The 17,696-nt window shown below is 41.7% G+C and overlaps 2 protein-coding genes across 3 annotated transcripts; both read left to right on the top strand.

Annotated features, from left to right (window-relative positions):
* Positions 1 to 2,097, top strand: LOC139329401 (uncharacterized). 2 transcript variants are annotated; one of them, XR_011602064.1, is made up of 4 exons: positions 1 to 163; positions 407 to 723; positions 886 to 1,444; positions 1,662 to 2,097. XR_011602064.1 is itself a non-coding variant. In XM_070959707.1 (4 exons), the coding sequence occupies exons 1-3, from the start codon at positions 66 to 68 to the stop codon at positions 1,150 to 1,152; spliced, it is 702 nt and encodes a 233-aa protein (XP_070815808.1). In that variant the 5' UTR covers positions 1 to 65; the 3' UTR covers positions 1,153 to 1,444; positions 1,662 to 2,097. The 2 variants fall into 2 exon arrangements, 1 of the variants encoding a protein (XP_070815808.1); XM_070959707.1 differs by having other exon boundaries at positions 866 to 1,444.
* Positions 2,098 to 5,993: 3,896 nt separating this feature from the next.
* Positions 5,994 to 16,983, top strand: LOC139329346 (serine/threonine-protein kinase 35-like). Its single transcript, XM_070959624.1, has 3 exons — positions 5,994 to 6,659; positions 8,006 to 8,735; positions 13,424 to 16,983. Exons 1-2 carry the CDS (start codon positions 6,167 to 6,169, stop codon positions 8,722 to 8,724), a joined length of 1,212 nt encoding a protein of 403 aa, XP_070815725.1. The 5' UTR covers positions 5,994 to 6,166; the 3' UTR covers positions 8,725 to 8,735; positions 13,424 to 16,983.
* Positions 16,984 to 17,696: the final 713 nt, after the last annotated feature.

Here is a 17,696-nt window from a genome sequence, read left to right as displayed (position 1 = left end):
TGCAAGGTCCACTACTGCTGCAGAGGTGATTGAAGAACATTGCAAACTTCAACTGGTGCAATATAATGCAACAAGATGGAACTCCTTTTACGTGGCTGAGAATCTTCAAAGAACAAGGAGAGGGGGCTGTGAGAGCTGTCTGTGCTGCACTTGATGTTCCAATGTAAGTAGTAAATATTTGTTTGGGTGTTTCACTACCTACACTAATACTTAATACGATTACCCTATGCTGAACCTATAGAAATTATTCGAAGTGAATGTTGGAATTTGTCAGAAGCCTCGTAGAAAAGGAAAGTAATGGTTAAGTTGTTAAATGGTAAATGGTCTTCTATAGCACCTGTATCCAAAGCAATTTACAATATGTGTTACATTCACCCAAACATTTTTTTGTTTTTGTGTGTGTTAGGTACAGTCCAGCTGAGATCGCCTTTCTGGGTGAATATACCAACACCATGGGACCAGTTGCAAAGGCAATAAACATACTTCAGGGAGAATCCATCATTCAGATGGGATGGCTGCTCCCTACAATCAACATCCTCATCTCCAAGCTTGACAAAACTAGAGCGTCGCTGAGATTCTGCAAGCTGCTGATCGATGCCCTGCAAGATGGATTGAAGAAACGGTTTGGGAAAATGATGTCTGACTCAGAGCTAGTTGCTGCAGCCATTCTTCATCCAAAATTCAAAAAATCCTGGACTGCTGATGAAGAGGTCCTCAAACTAGGTCAGAAAACATCTATCATTAAATATTGCTCAGTCATGTTCTCATTTCCACTTTTTTAAGTTAAATCAATCAATCAAAATTTTATTTATACACAGAAGATCTGAGGAATAGTCTGATGGTGAAAACTATTTGTTTGATTTAGGTCTCAGTTACATCAAGGAGCATCTTCCTGATCATGATGAGCCTCCTCTGCGGCAAACTGACTCCTCAAGCTCTTCTGATGAAGAGGATCTTTTCTCCAACATGAAGCACATACACACCCAGGAAACAACAACCAAACAACTTGATGCATACCTGGCATGTACAGCTGGAGGTATGGACATTTTAACATCTTACCCAGCTGTATCCAGCCTGTCACTCGAGTTAAACACTGCCCTACTGTACCAGCCTCTGCTGTCTGTGAAAGGCTTCTCAGTGCAGCTGGATTGATCTTCAGCCCAGGAAGGGGAAGAATTGATTCACACAACTTCGAAAACCAGCTTCTACTGAAATTGAATAAAGACTTCTTCCAGTTTGGCCAGGCTGATAATGAAGAAATGGACTACATTCACTTTTTAAAAACTAAGTGGATGTTATCTCAGTGAGAAATGCTGTAGTTCCTTGTCCTTTGCTTGGATTAATTTTATTTTTTAATTTATTGAGTTTGTCTTGCTGAAAGAAGTATTGTTGAGCCAGGTATTAAGCGAGATTCATCTGTGCAGAGCATTCATTGTGTGTGTGTGTGTGTGTGTGTGTGTGTGTGTGTGTGTGTGTGTGTGTGTGTGTGTGTGTGTGTGTGTGTGTGTGTGTCTCTGTCAGTGGGTGGGGGTGGGAGGGACATATGGGGGCAGGAGGGCGGGGTTCTTGTTTTTGTTGTTTGTTTTGTGAAGCACTTTGTGCTACAATTTTATGTATGAAAAGTGCTATATAAATAAAGTTGATTTGATTTGATTTGTAAGCTTCTATGTTGAAGTATGGTAGTACATTCAATTATCAGTGTTACGGTTTCCTCTCCTGGGTTAAGTTGTTGCTGTCAAAACAGACACACATGCACTTGCACGCACATACACACTGCTGTGTATGAATACTAAAGCTGAGGAAAGAGACTAAATGTGCATCATCTTTTAGGGATCTCTATCACTTTCCACAGACATGGAAAAATGCAGGGCAGCTATTGTGTGTGGTTTACAGATTTTATGAAGGCATGTGTTATGTTGCCATGTAGCCAAGTGGTTCAACAGGATGATGAGTTCTTGAAAGCAGAGTTGTAGTTTGTTCGCGGTAGTGGACTGAACAGTTAACTTGCAACTACCCCTTAGTGAATGTGTGGGGAAAAAAAAAAAGGTCCTCCTGTTTTTTGGGTGGGGATGTTTAAATAAAACATTTAAATGACAATAGCTGTCCTTATTGTCTTTGATTGTATTTTTATGCTGAAGTTTTTACAGGTGTTTCTATAGACTTTTTGTAGCAAAGTGGTTCTACATGTAAGTCAGTACATCATGAGGTGGTTTCAGAGAGTCTAAAAGCACTGAGAAAACAATACAGCAATGTACTGATATTAGAAAATGTACTTTGTACTTTTGAATACTTAAGTATTTTTAAATTCATGTACTTTTGATTACTTAAGTATTTTTAAAAGTAAGTACTTTAGTAGTAGTAGTATTTTTTTTCACCACACAAGACCACCAGCATCTCTTACAACACTTCCATACAGTGATTGCCACATTTTCCCTCTTGTGCCATTTATGTGCAGATCTGCACTCAGTGTTACCTGCTTCAGGTCCACTGTTTGTCAGTTGGATTGTGAATTTTTTGTTTGTTTCTGGAACAAACATCTCCACAGCACAATATTGCTGGAATGTACCTTTCTTGTATAGAAGCCAAAACATAGTTGTGTGAGAATCTAGACCTTAATTATTTCAGTTTATGTTGTGTGTCAAAGGTACATATTCCCAAACAAATGTGTGTTTTCTCAGTTCACAACACTGATACATGACATGCCTGGGACCAGGTAGTATTCCATGATGTGGTTTATATGTAGTATACTGTATGAAGGGGTGCACATAGGCCTACGCATGCATGTCTTATATCCTGCTGTGCTGAGGATTTTACTTTAGTGAAGGTGCTAAGAGTGAATGGCGGGGGTGCATATTATTCACATGAAGGGGAAACGCAGATAATGCAGAGCATTGCACAAACTATCAGTGGGAAGTTAAGAGCAAAGTTGCAGTCTGCTGATTTTGTAGGCCACTCTTTGATGGATGTGAGGACATCACAAAAGCCACCTTATAACTTATGAGAGACTTCACTGTGAGAGAATTGATGCACTCAAAGCAAGCAGGAAAAAGACTGGTCCTCTGAGTATGGTATGGTCTAAATAGTAAATACAAGCAATCCAGATTGTCAGCAAGGAGGTTAGCAAGGAGCAAGGAGGCCTTTGAGCCGTGCAGTATGTGAGAGGGGATTCTCACAATGCATCTCACTCAACATTATAAAAAGTACAGATCTCGTCTCATGTACATCAAAGATGACCACAGAGACATTTGACCCAAAGCCAACTGTAGACCTGTGGATGGAGACAACTAATGACTGAGACTGAGACTCAACAGGGGGGACTGTAATTGGACAAGTGTTGAAACACAAGATATTTCATTGCTTCTCCATAGTAATGAATTATTGCAAATATTTGTGTTGTCAGCAGTATGAAGGTAATGTGGTGTAAATGATACATAGTTTTCATCTGGATAATCTCCTGTGTACATCCATTTCCAGAATTAGGGAACACAAAAGACATAACAGCTCCAATGGATGACCTAATGAGCTTGTATTATAGTTAGTGTTGTTTCTTATTGAATGTTTTCCTGCTTGACACACAGACCACACGTGGTCCTCAGGTGACTGAAACCATGTCCTCATAAAAAATACTGACAGCAGTGTGTGGGTATTTTTGCAACTGTCATGGAGATCAACTGTGTGTGTGCATATGTGTCTTGGAGATTGTGGCCTGCCTTTATCTGAACATGCAGAGGTGTTTATTACAAAACGCCACCAGATGGAGCTCTTGTAGGCCATAGCGCACAAGCTGTCTGTACAGTCTGTACATTTGAATTCGAAGACAAAAAATTTCGAAAAAAGAAGTTTCAAGTTTTAACATATACAGTCATTCATTGCACATGTTTTGGAGTCTATAATGCTGAGTTAAATCCAGACTGATGATTTAGGAACACAGCTTGTCCTGCATCCATTTAAAATAAAGTTTCACGATGATTTCCTATCATTTTAGATTCAGTCAAGACTGTTTGTATAATTAGACACTGCGGTTCAAATCTTAAGTTGTTCTTGAATTCTTCATTTGGTTAAATTGATGTTGAGGGAAAAAAAGTCATCCTCTATTGTGCTCGCTAAGCTGAATGAGGCAAGGTTACAAAGGCAGAGTCCTTTGACCCTTTAACTTATACTGATTAAACACTGAGATGTGCTGTGATGTCACCATAATAAAGGCTATTATTCATTTGATATGTCATTAATCAATCAATCAATCAATCAACAAACACTGCTTAATTATGCTAACAGTGCATAAGTTTCTTTTCTTTCACTGTTTCTTCTTTGTCTAAAAGAAAATGTTTGACTAGTTAAAGAAGGTTAGATTAAATGTGCATACTTTGTCAGGCTAATTAACCCAGCCATCCAGCCAGTGGGGTCCTGAAACACCTTCACAACATTAAGAAAGATAATTTACTTCTTGAAAACTGCATATAAAATGGACAATGACGCTGTTATCTACAGACTTTACTTAACTATACTGTGGAAAAAGTATTTAAACAGTAACAAAATACCCTTTACTTTGCAGCATACTTTTAGCCAATAGAAGTCCAGTATGCCAGTGTCTTCTATAGACCTCATCATATATATATATATACCGTTGTTATGTTATGTTATGTTATGTTATGTTATGTTATGTTATGTTATGTTATGTTATGTTATGTTATGTTATGTTATGTTATGTTATGTTCCAATCAATTCGCGCGGTTGAGATTGCTGTAGTAACTGAAGTGGTCTGGCCTCTTCACCCAGCGTGCTCCAACATGTGACCTAACTGTGAAGCGACGCGCACACGTGAACTACCATGCTTGACGACGGCTGGGGGAAGAAACCATTCGTGGAAAACTGATGGGGGGAGGGAGGTATTAAACACAGTACTGTAAAACATTTCTGGAAGTCGCAAAACAATTTGATTTTAGACTTATTTGGTGCAGATAGTGTTATCAATCATCGTATGTTCACCAGAACAGAGATAGACTGAATTTGTTTTTGTTGGTCAAACGTATCTAACACCCCGTGTTCTTTCGCAATGGTACATCTGAATTCTGCAGTCCCTTGACTGGCGTCAAGTAGCAACATGGAGGCCGAAAGAGGCCGGAAGTGTAGATATTTTTGCTATCTGAAATAAAAGTACACAATTTGAATAATATGGATAAATATTAGTTGATGTTTAGAATACAGTAACACATAGTTAAAATATGGCGCAATCCAAAGAGGGGTAAAATAATGTGGGTTAATTCGTTGCACTATTCGTATTGTTGGGTGTGTAACTGTACAGTTTATCACTCATCTCTGATAGTAAAAGTAAGATAGAATAAGGATTGAGAAGACAGGACAATTCATAGGGCTGTACGGTGGCTCGGGTGGGTCGGGTCTTTCTGTGTGAAGTTTGCATGTTCTTCCCGGGCACTGGGTTTTCTCCGGGCACTCCGGCTTCCTCCCACAGACCAAAAACATGCTCATTGGGTTAATTGGTGACTGTTAAACGGTTGTGTGTTGTGCCCTGCGATAGACTGGCGGCCGGTCCAGGGTGTACCCCGCCTCTCGGGTGTACCCCGCCTCTCGCCCGCCGATGGCTTGGATAGGCTCCAGCACCCCTGGTATAGAAAATGGATGGATGGATGACAATTCATAACATGAGATGGAAAAGAAAACCACAGAATACAATAGTAAAATATATGTTAAAAAAAAACAAACAAAAAAAAAAACAGTAATGCATAAGCATCAGGCAAAGCACAAAAGTCTTTAAACCTGTAGGAGAAAGTCATAGCTATTTGAATGAGCAGGCTTCCCTGATCTGTAATTGGTCTGTACAGTGTGTCTCTGGCAATGCAGAATGCTGATTAAAACGTGTAATGACAAATATTTCACAAGATTAAAGAAAATCACACATTATCTACAACATTACCAGTTTTATTTTGAGGGTCTTAACCGGAAATTGTCTTATATATTCTCGGAATTTACTTATCTCTTCTTCCGCTTAGCCTCCTCCCCTTTATAACCTATATTGTCGAGTCAGTTTCTTGTCTCTGTTCTCCATGTAAATGAGGGAAGTGACGGAACGAATGTGTACTGCTGATATTTACAACATGTGGACATTTTTGTATTTAATATTTGATTCGTGAAGGAATCACGGGGACATATGGATACAGTTGGTGGTGACAACTGGCGGAGACGCACAAGGAGCGCGCGAGCGTGTCGCAGACAGCAAACCGGAGCACGAGCCGACGAGTCCAATGTGCTGCGGGGTCTCAGCGTGGGAAACACGGAAGAAGACCGTGCCATGAAGGGGGACACCGGCCTCTTCAAGCAGGACAAGCTGGAGCAGAGGGTCATGGCCCCCCGATACAGCCTTCTACGGGAGGTGGGAAGGGGCACGTACGGCGTGGTGTACGAGGCGGTGGCCCGGAGGTCCGGTGCTAAAGTTGCCGTCAAAAAACTGCGATGCGACGCGCCGGAAAACGTAGAGCTCGCCCTGCAGGAGTTCTGGGCGCTGGCAAGTCTGGAGAAACGGCATCAAAATGTGGTTCAGCTGGAAGAGTGTGTTCTGCAGAAGAACGGCATGGCCCAGAAAATGAGTCACGGCAACAAACGGTCCAAACAGTACCTGCGTCTGGTGGAGACTTCATTAAAAGGTGAGCCTCTGGAGTCCTCCAGCGTCCCTCCAGCAGCTGTTTGAGCTGAGTCACTGTAGCAGAGATCAGAGATGCGTTTGGAAAAACGATCAATTCCACTTCACAAACGTGTGTGTTGCACCAGTTACCTTTGGGGGTCACCCCACAAGTCCAACCTAACATTAAATTCTAAGATTCTTAACGCAGTTTGGGCACTGATTTATTTAATTTGTATGGTCATGATGGGGTCTTTTTCAATTAACCAATAATTAGGCCCAGTAAAGTGTTTCGGTTGGTGTTTTTAGCACAATTTCACCATACTGGTTATTTGATTTCGCAAACAGAAGGCGGGCTTAAATTAGGCGGTGTTGCGTTTTGTGTAGTTGTTTTTTGTGCTGACCTGTGGGTGGATTTCAGTGGGTCGGTAGAAAAATGAACACTTGTAAGGTGTAGCTCGCAGGGTTAGCTTTGTCTTCCCAAATCCCCCTTGAAGAAGAATTGTTGTTGTCGCCATGATGCAGACTCGCTGGGGGATGGGTAGATTTTGTGAGTGAGCTCCTGAGGCTCAGACTCACTAAAATGGAGTCTGCTGTGTTGGCTGTAGTCACAGAGGTATTCTGCACATTCCTTTGACAATCATTGCACTTTTGCCAAATCGGCATTCACCTTTTGTCTTATTTGTAAGCTCTGCATTCATGTTTTGTGTCAGTGTGCTTGTGCTCATCTAGAACACGTTTTGTCATGATAAATCACTTTATGGGAATATTGTGAAAGAGAGCGTGATTAATCTCTACTCACACTCCAAACCACCAGTGAGTGTGTAGTTGTGTGCCTGTGTAGCCTCTCCATCATAGTGCTACTTGATCTGCCAAAGCCATTCGAAATCTGCGCCTCAGTGGCCTGTATGGAGTGGTTTTAGTAACATAAGCAGACCTTCTATGAATAATGGGTACAGCTTTCAATCATGTGGCTTACAGTGGGTCAGTAAGGATGAATACTTAACTCTTAACGTACAGCCTGGCACGCTGTTTTAGCTGATAACCTCAAAGAAATCCCGAAGCATGTCCCTGTGGGCATGGTCCCACAAAGTTTAACTAAGCCTATTGGAATTCACAGACATTGGACACATCCAGTCACATTGGAAACGGTCAGATAGGTAACAATGTAAAATTCACGTATCGTATGTTACACTGATTCATGAAACTCTAATCCATAGCTGCCTGCCTATCCTGACTTGTCCAAGTCATTGATCTTTTAATATGATACATATGTTTTGGTTTTTCCAAAATATCTATCCTTTCTTTACGCATGTCTCTTCTTGGAGAACGGTGTATCATTGTATCTCTGTGTGAATGACTCTGTTGCAGGTGAAAGAGTGATTGGTCCTCCAGAGGAGCCTTGCTACCTCTGGTTTGTCATGGAGTACTGTGAAGGCGGTGACCTCAACCAGTTCATCCTGTCTCGGCGGCCCAACTCACAGACCAACAACAGCTTTATGCTCCAGCTGACCAGCGCTGTTGCTTTCCTGCATGAAAACAACATTGTCCACAGAGACCTCAAACCTGACAATATCCTCATCTCCGAGAAGTCAGGGACTCCAGTTCTCAAGGTGGCCGACTTTGGCCTGAGTAAAGTTTGTGCAGGTTTAGCAGACACCACTGAGGGTAAAGAAGGTGAAGACAAGAACAAAAATGTCAATGTCAACAAGTTTTGGTTGTCATCAACATGTGGCTCAGACTTCTTTATGGCTCCTGAGGTGTGGGAGGGCCACTACACAGCCAAGGCTGACATTTTTGCCTTAGGAATCATCATCTGGGCCATGTTGGAAAGAATTACTTTCATTGATGCAGAGTCTAAGCGGGAGCTGCTGGGTACATACGTGAGACAAGGAGCAGACATTGTGCCGGTAGGTGAGGCACTGTTAGAGAATCCAAAGATGGTACTGAACATCCCACAGAAACGCAGGTCATGCATGTCCGATGATGTGAAGAAGCTGCTGCAGGACATGCTTGCTGTCAACCCTCAGGACCGGCCTAATGCTTTTGAGCTGCAGGCCAGAATGGACAAGGTTATGTGTGCTGCATGACCCTCAACCAGGTACATATACCTTTACTTAAACACCCCCTGACTTCTTTGACCTCTTTAATGTGCTGCTTTGTTTATGGATTGCTGCATCTCCACTGTGGACATGGTATTTGTATGTAGCCCTTCAGTACCTGCAGAGATAGCAGTGTGTGACATGTAGGGACAAGAGGAAGATGACAAGTGCATTCATGAGAAGGGACACAACCTCAGGGGAATTGTCTTTCTATTTCTATGTGCCTGACTATGTGGGACTAATGCGAAGTTAATAATGGCTTAAGTATCAAATGTGAGGCGTTTATAAGCTCCACATTCATATCAGTCTTTGTCCTCTCGTCTGTTCAGGCCTACACTTTGATGACTGTCGGCCGGATGCAGTACATGATGTTGGCGGTGTGAAGTGTTGTGACATATTCAGTGAAGTTTACTTATGTGTATGACTAACTGGTTAAAAGCAAGGGTGGGGTTGCTGTTAGTGTCTTGCCCAGAGTACACATTTAGTGCCTCCAATGACTGGATGACTCTCCTGGATAAGCGTGTGTGCCTGTTGTGCTGGAGCTAACAGGACACCTCTTATGCAACTAAAGCCCCATCCTCCCCCTGGCCCCGGGGCCACAGATCCATCAGCGCACAAATGCCTGGGTTTTAAAGAGGCCGAGTGAGCACGAACAGGCTCCTCCCATTGTTTTGATAGTTCGAACATGCGACGATGAGCCCCTAGTTCCTTTACCGAGACACCAGAGCCACTTTATTGTGTGTATGAGAAAGACATTGTATCATACTTTTTCCCTTTGTTTGCTCTTATGTCATGTGCCTTGCTCATGTGGGGGATGGGTAGGAGTGCATATTATGTGAGAAGGGCAGGAGAAGGAGCTGCAAACACCCCAGCTGACCTTCCCTCTCTTGCTCTACTTTCTGCCTGTCAGTCTGCTGAACCCCACCCCCCCACCTTCCATTCATCCTGTTGTCCATCCCCCAATCAGCTCCTCACATGCTCACCAAAGACTGAACTAGATATTTGTCTTGTGTCTTAATGACTGCAGTGAGCTTAAATAGGCAGGTATATTCACATGGTACATAATGTCCGTGTTCATCACACCTATACAGGAGCTGAATTTGTTTATTCAGCTCACTTGTTCAAATAATATGCCGATTTAAAGTTCTGCATAATTCTAGACATGGCTGCTTTGAGTGACAGCTAGCCGCTAGTTTACAGCAACCAGGCTTCATTCAGCTCACCTCAGCTCCAGCTACACTCCACCTCTTTGCCCTTTTTTGGATTAGCTGCACATTAGGAGGAGTCAGGCACCGCCAAGATGGTGATGGCCAGAGCCACCACATCGAGCTTCGCAAGGGCTCTTCAGAAACTTATGGCTGACGTCACTGAGGCTGTCTGTCATTTTATACAGTCTCTGGATCTGACACAGCGGCCGTTTTAAGGCAAACATACTGTGTAGTCTGAATTCAGCGTTATTTTTATGGATAACTGGAATCATTGCATTGTTGTATAGACAGAGTTTGAATGTTAACAAACAGTAAACAATACATTGTAGAATATGAAGGTACACCAATGTTAAGAGATGCTCCAAGCTGATCCTAAGTACCTGTATTGGGGCTGATCGATTATTTTAATGAATAGCTACAATAAAGTCAGTGAAAAACCGTTCCCTTCTTTACTGTAATGTACAGTGTTTGTCTACCTCAGCCAGCTGGTGACCGCCAGGCTCTACACTGCACAGCACATTGCTTGCAGACAAGTGTGTGAATGTATTTGTGCACAGTACTGTGAGGTCGTTAGCAAACAGTAGTACAAACCATTCGCTAGCAGCTGCTCATTTGCAGCTGGTGCTGACTGGCACTTCATTGATTAAAATGACGATCAGTGGCAGGTCCCATCAGCTTCATCTTTAATTACATGAGTGACTTGAGAACCAGCCCAAATTCAGCCTGGCCGCTGTTGTGTTTGTGTGCTCTCTTTGAGCTGGTGTCTGTATGAATCCAAAGATCCTTTGTGAGGGTGCACCTTCCCCTCTGTAACACCACTGTACTATCAGAGCTAGTGTTCCTGTAGTTTCAACAATGACAACAGAGTAAGACGTCATCTCTCAGCTGGTCACATTCATTTCGGGAGCCACGCCCCTCCCCCCAGTTAATCTTTCACTGATATCATATCAATAATTTAAGATGCTAAATCTTGATAGATTTGAACCGGGTCCTATTTGGACGAAGTAGCCTCTGCATCTGTCAGCCAAATTTCCATTCTGCATAAAACTGATGTTTTATGCACGAGCACGAGCCATTAAAACATGTTGTCTCTAAGAGCTGGAGGATAAAGCTCGCAATCCCTGCCTGGACCCTTTTAAGTCAGTTATGTAACAGTATGTTGGCTCAAACTGTATCCATGCCAAGTTGCTGCTCATTGTAAAACACACCAGTTCTCTCACATGGTGCTGCTGGTCAGGTTTAACAAAGGTTTGTTTGTGCATATTGCCATTATTGTGTTGATGTGAGGTGGAGCCCAGGACCTCCCAGGATATTTGCAAGTGTTTGTGGCCATGGAGTCAGCTGTCCTGTCAGTGTGATTGACAGCAGGCCTGTGCCTTCGGTAAAAACCTGATGGTCTGTCCCACCACACCTCAGGCTTCAGTTTCGCAACACTGAATGACTGCCTTCACTGTGTTTTATTGTGTCGGCTTCATTTATGGTTGCTAGAGGTTTCAGTATCCATAGTCATTCAGTTATTTTGGCATATCCCTCGAGATGTTTTTATGTGTGCTGCTGTCTTTCTTGCATTAGCTCTGTCTGTCCGTCCAGCAGGCAGGACACTCTGCAGTGGGCATTGCTGTCAGAGTCAATGCACAATGTGCTGCAGCAGTGTGGCATTGCTGCACTGACTCAGCACACCACCGTGTACATAGACTCCTGCAAAAATTTCACATCCTCACTGCTGCACAGTAACATCTCTGCTGGCTGTTGGATGAAATCCTCAAGGAGGCTTCAGTGTCTCCTCAAAGGAAAACAGTTTGTTTGTAACAGAGCTGTTGACATATGTTTGCTAGGAAATAAAGATCTGTCAGGGGAGCTGTACTAAAGTATTTGAGCTTACAATATCAATGAGTGACAAAGACAAACATGGAAAGCATCACTTACAGCTAATGCAAGCGTTGTTGTCGACTGCTGCTCGTTTTTTACACCGTGACCAGTAGTGAGGCTAAAAATGTCAGAGGATGTTGTCACAGGAAAAGGACACATGTCCACTAAACTCAAAAGATTTTATTCTCTGTGCAGCAAGAATGTGCACATTTCAAAGCAGTTTGTCCACTGGATTAATGAAGATCTTGTGTGCAAAATTGCAAGTAATGGTGTGGGAAATGATCTATTCACTTGGTGATTGAAATAAGATAGTGCTATCACAATTTAAAACTTCTGTCCTTTGTGGTCTTTAAATAAACATTGTAAACAATAACACATGAATACAAAATCAAAGTGGCTGAACAGACCTTCCTAGTTCTGTCCATAATGTAACTACAGGCCACATGTTCCTGAGAAAGCATCTTATCAAGGATACTGTCTGAAGTGTACAGCAGCAGAATAAAGAAATGTGCAAATAATGAACAGTCTGGGTGATATCTTTTGAGAACTTATTGGAAGTCTAACCCTAGTGTCCAAAATGAGGATATAAATCCTCTTCTAAAGAGCTTGGGTGTGTTTTAGGGCTGCAGCTAAGGTTTGCTTTTAGTATTGCTAAACTTGGCATTGATATTCTAGATTTGTCAGTTATTTGTTTGGTCTAAAAATGTCAGAAAATACGCAAAATGTGCTTCAAATTTCCCAAAGTGATGCTATCAAATCCTGTGTTTTGTCCAAGTGAGACTAAAACCAAACAATTCAGTTTAAAGTCATTTAAGACAAAAGCAGCAAAAATGATGTAAATAATTAATGGATTATCCAAATTGGCGCCCCTAGGTGTGAGTGAGTGTGAATGGTTGTTTGTTTGTGCCCTGCGATCGACTGGCGACCGGTCCAGGGTGTACCCCGCCTCTCGCCCGCTGACGGCTGGGATAGGCTCCAGCCCCCCCCGCAACCCCGAAAGGGATATGCGGTATAGAAAATGGATGGATGGATGGATCCAAATTTGGCATGATGTTGGTGCTCGAGGAAAGGTCACGGGTCATAAGAAATATTAACCTTGATGCCATTAATGTTCATCTGACTGGTAGATGTCTTAATACAGTGTTTCTCAACTCTGGTCCTCGGGCCCCCCTGCCCTGCATGTTTTAGATGTTTCCTGCTCCAACACACCTGATTCAAATGATCAGCTCGACATCAAGCTCTGCAGTGGCCTGATAACGAGCCACTCATTTGAATCAGGTGTGTTGGAGCAGCAATCATCTAAAACGTGCAGGGCAGGGGGGCCCGAGGACCAGAGTTGAGAAACACTGTCGTAATGTGTCACTGAGGACCACATGCTGCCCAGCATGTCCAGCTTGTTTCTTATTTACAGGCAACAACACGCGATGTTTACAAATGCCCAAAAACAGGTTGCTCAGAGAAACTAGGTCACACAGGTGATCATACAGTTTCTCTGGCTGCTGTGTCCTTCATGTGTAGACAAAATGGAAAATCTCAGTTTTGTGCCTGTTGCTTTTAATCGACTTGTTTTCTTAAACACTAAATGTTATTTTTCTTGTGTTTCTCTGTAGACTCTTGTTTCTATCTGGAGCTGCTACATCAGCGAGGGTCTCCCTGTTTTAATCTGAAGACTGTGAAGATATGGGTCAAGCAAAGGAAAGCCGTCGAATGCAGTTCAGTTTCAGTGCTGAAATTGAATTTTTACTTTCTTTGAATTTGTTTACAGTGAAGTCATCTGTCAGTTCTGATAGAGAATGTCTGTCTTGCCCTGAATATTACAATAAAGCAAGCAACATTATGTCTGCTGCTTAGTGGGAAGCTTGATTAAACAGACGTAGCTGTGCCTCCATCAAATAGACGTCTGGAGAACTTCCTATCAGGAAACATGAAATAGTGACTCTGTGCCAAGGACACAGAGCACATAGCAGTGTTTGAATTTAAGTTAAGGTAATGCATTTGTTTACAGTAGAAATGTGTGTGTGTGTGTGTGTGTGTGTGTGTGTGTGTGTGTGTGTGTGTGTGTCTGTCTGTCTGTCTGTCTGTCTGTCTGTCTGTCTGTCTGTCTGTCTGTCTGTCTGTCTGTCTGTCTGTCTGTCTGTCTGTCTGTCTGTGTGTGTGTGTGTTTTCACAGGGGTGATTGTCTCCAGTGGTCTGACACTTTGATAACATTTGATGAAAACAAAACACTGTGACATCAGATCACACTGCTGCTGGAAACCTCTCTCTTCATGTTGTTCACTTTATATTATTTTGTTGCAAACGGCAGTCGAGTCTGGTCTTGCGTAAGATATTTTACTTCACTGGCAGTTAAGATTGCCTCCACATGCTTACCTGTGTTTATGTGTGTCTATTTCCTGTCGTTGCAGCAGTGATCTAGTAAACATCATTGGCATCTGTTGCCCCAGTGACATTTGATGGCTTCATGTGACAGAAAACAGCGTCACCACCCTTCTTCCCGTTGTTGGCTTTGAATTTCTCCAGACATCTGTTGTTTTCCATTCAGGTCTGCTACATAGGAGTTATAGGGTTATATGTGTAAAGTTCATTGTGGTGGTATATGTCATTTTATATTGCGGTATCAATATATACCATGATAGTCAATTTTCTGGCAATCCAGTGAATGAAGTACTTCCAGAAATCGTTTAAGTCCTTTACTGTCATGAAGTAGTCATACATAGATTCACAGCACTGCCTGCAATGTTCTGATGCATCCAAAGCTTCTGAAGTGATTGCTTCCTGGTATAAACAGTAGAGCAGAATTTGAAATGGTTGTCAAACTTTAAGAATCTCACAGTAACAACCCAATTAGCCACCGGATAGTTCTAGACATTTTCAGCTTGGGTTTTGTTTTCCTTACTGTCCTTTATTTTACTGTCCTACTGGAATTTTAGGGTTTTTATGGAACCTCAGCCACACTGAAAACATTGATCAAAACCTGCCCTTTCCACACTGTCACCCTTTACTTCCACAGCCATTTTTCAGATGCTTTTTGGCATCATTAACACACTTAAACTTCTTCACTCTGTCACCTTTCTAAAGCACACACTGGTGTTGCAGACAGTCCCTCCATTTACAAATCTTCAATGAATGTAGTCAGCAGACTACGTTTCACTGTAAAGTGGAAAGTAAAGCGCAGGTCAAATTTAAGCAGAATTAAATTTTGGGACCTGATTTTTGTGTTGTTAATATTTGTATTCTATCACTTTTTGGTCGTAAAAGTTGGCATTTTATTTACTCTTTACAAACAGAAATGTGAAAACATCTCTTATCAATACATTATTGTGCTAAACTGTGTTGACAAGAAAAGCATAAACATGCCCCAAACTCGACACATGGGATAGAGTGAATGTTATTTTAATAGGGAGTATATCAGGTCACATGCCAGCTTTTCACGCGCCCATGTTATTTTACCACACTCTTTGCCTTTGTCTAGAAACCCACTGTGGACAAACGTCATGGACACTTTGATTTCCAGTCTAATCTAATTCTTTATACCTATGGTGCCTTGGAATTGCTAGTCAGGTAAAAATTTGGCTCAAGATCAGCTACTATATTTTCCTTTGATTTGGCACTCCAAATACATGGTCAGGGTATGTGGTCTGGATGAGTGTAATTATGGATGAGGAGTGATAAATGTAATTTGCGCCCCAAGAAAAATATGGTTTTCAGAAATGTCCAGGTGATCATTAGGAATAAGACGTGAATCATTGTTTTTACTGTGGACCATTTGCTTGTTGATTAAAATCATGTTTTTGAAGGGAACCGAAGACTTGACGTGAACAGGTGCCATCCATGTTAAAGCAGCACAGCGGTTATTTTGCACCGTCTGACACCATTACAGGGTCTAAACTGTGACAGATCAGATTTGTTGCTTGTTGAGAAATGATCGCTCTTAATGTAAAAATCAGTCACAGACCTTTGTGACACATAACTGCCTGTAATCAAAAGTGGAATGTGAAAAATATTGAGTGTCAAGACATTTTGAAACGTGTACAGTGAACCACAGCTCAATATTGTAACTCTGTTGGTGTATTTGCCTTTAAAACCAAAGGTCCTAATATGGAAGCGGAAAGTTTCCTGAAGTCTGTCATTTGTTGAACTTAACTGGGACCCTGAATGATTTAAGAGAATCCTGTTTCTATTTAATTGTGCTACCTCACATTTCTGCACATTTTCACCTTTTCTTCATTGAGCCATTGTTTCATTTTTCCAACAAAGACATTCCTCAGTTAGAGACAGACCCAGACACATGCCAAAGCAGCAGCTTTGTGTTTCATGTCATCAGAGTGTGTGTTGGGTGTGTGCAGTTTTCCTTGGATTGTAAATGCATCATGACACTTTGGAATAAGTGACACAGCTTGTGACTTCCATTGGTTGCTTGACACTCGATGTCAGTGGGAAATGGGTTTACATTGATCCAGATGTTTACACACCTTTAGCTCAACATAGACCACGGTGTACTTTGCTTGATGTTTTGAGCTTCATTGAAAAATGTACCTCAGTTCCTCACCTTTGTTTCACTAATGTATGAATATTTGATTGTGTGGAGTTGAAATGATAATCCTGAACCGGAAATAAGCTAATGGTAGAGCCAAGCTTGAGATGATCAGCTTACACACTATTTTATTCTTAAGATTTATTCTGATTTCTGAGGAATAGCTTTTCTTTTACTTTAATTTAGATGAATGTATTTAAAATATCAAGATATCCAAGCAAACCCTCAAAATATTCTCCCTGTCCATGCAGCTGCCTCTGGATGGTTTCCTTTGGAGTTGGAGTTGTACCTGTAAATGTGTGCGGGGAAACCGTGCTCGACTAATGATTAATAGGTCACTTGTTTTACATGCAACACTCTTCTATGCAACTCTGCCTCCCTGGATAGACTGTGGAACAATTCAGGCGTGGCTGGTTTTCTTTGAGTCCTCTGCTTCTCGCCCTGACATGAACTGTCCTATAGAACTGGACCCTGTTGTGTTCAGATGACTTGACCCTTTATTTCAACAGACTCTACAGTCCTTGGTTGTACATGTTACTAAAGCCATTTGCTTAAATGAAAACATGGTTTTTGTTTTTTTATTGTTGAATTTGTACATATCAGGGCTCTGTTTCAATAAAGGTTGGTAATACTTCTAATCTCTGTGAATATTTTACATTTGTGTGACAATGACTGAAGTATTTGTTTCCATGACACTTAGCTGGGTGTGTCTTAAAATACATCTACAAACCAAGAATAAGATTATTATATCCTCATTATTTTATATTTTTCAAATTGTCAACAAATCTCATGAAAAGAACAAAACCAGCCATGTGTTAGTCCAGCTCAATACTTCCTGATTTCCCTCCTCTGTGTGGCACTCGTGCTGCATTCATGTCATATCTGAGTTATTAGAATGATAAAATTCCAACATGTAAAAGGCATTCATGCCAACAACCAAAAAACTATGAATTTACTCACATCAACCAAAGAACATCACCCAGTTGAATCCAGAATTGAATGGATATGGTGTTACCTTGTCAGAGGACAGCATTTTAGTCTTCATGCATCAAACTCTAATTATGAATGCTTGCATAAAACTGGGAAACTTTCCTCATCCTCAGTGAATCAGCCTCAAGTCCACTGCTTCCACCTGAAGACACAAACCTGCTACTAATAATCTGCAACAGGCCACAAATACATAGTTTCATCTTCAAAAAAGGTTTATAGTTTCTTAAACTGTTTGGCCACTGTAGTTTTAGCAGACATTACTCAAACTGAAGGATGTAGTGCATTTGTTGGGGACTGTTTTCAGAGGTGAAATGAATCCACATTTGTTGCCCAAGTGAGTTTTTGGGCCAGCAGGATGG

The sequence above is a fragment of the Chaetodon trifascialis genome, chromosome 3 (assembly GCF_039877785.1).
Source record: "Chaetodon trifascialis isolate fChaTrf1 chromosome 3, fChaTrf1.hap1, whole genome shotgun sequence".
Lineage (NCBI taxonomy): Eukaryota > Metazoa > Chordata > Actinopteri > Chaetodontiformes > Chaetodontidae > Chaetodon > Chaetodon trifascialis.
The sequence above is the reverse complement of the archived record's forward strand: the minus strand, read 5'-3'. Positions and strand labels throughout refer to the sequence as shown.

Bases quoted from the DNA above. Each gene is read 5' to 3' on its own strand.
- LOC139329401 (XM_070959707.1), top strand. From the start codon at position 66: ATGCAACAAGATGGAACTCCTTTTACGTGGCTGAGAATCTTCAAAGAA. The intron at 164-406 runs GTAAGTAGTAAA...TGTGTGTGTTAG, and splicing joins GCTGCACTTGATGTTCCAAT to GTACAGTCCAGCTGAGATCG. The intron at 724-865 runs GTCAGAAAACAT...TGTTTGATTTAG, and splicing joins TGAAGAGGTCCTCAAACTAG to GTCTCAGTTACATCAAGGAG.
- LOC139329346 (XM_070959624.1), top strand. From the start codon at position 6,167: ATGGATACAGTTGGTGGTGACAACTGGCGGAGACGCACAAGGAGCGCG. The intron at 6,660-8,005 runs GTGAGCCTCTGG...ACTCTGTTGCAG, and splicing joins GGTGGAGACTTCATTAAAAG to GTGAAAGAGTGATTGGTCCT.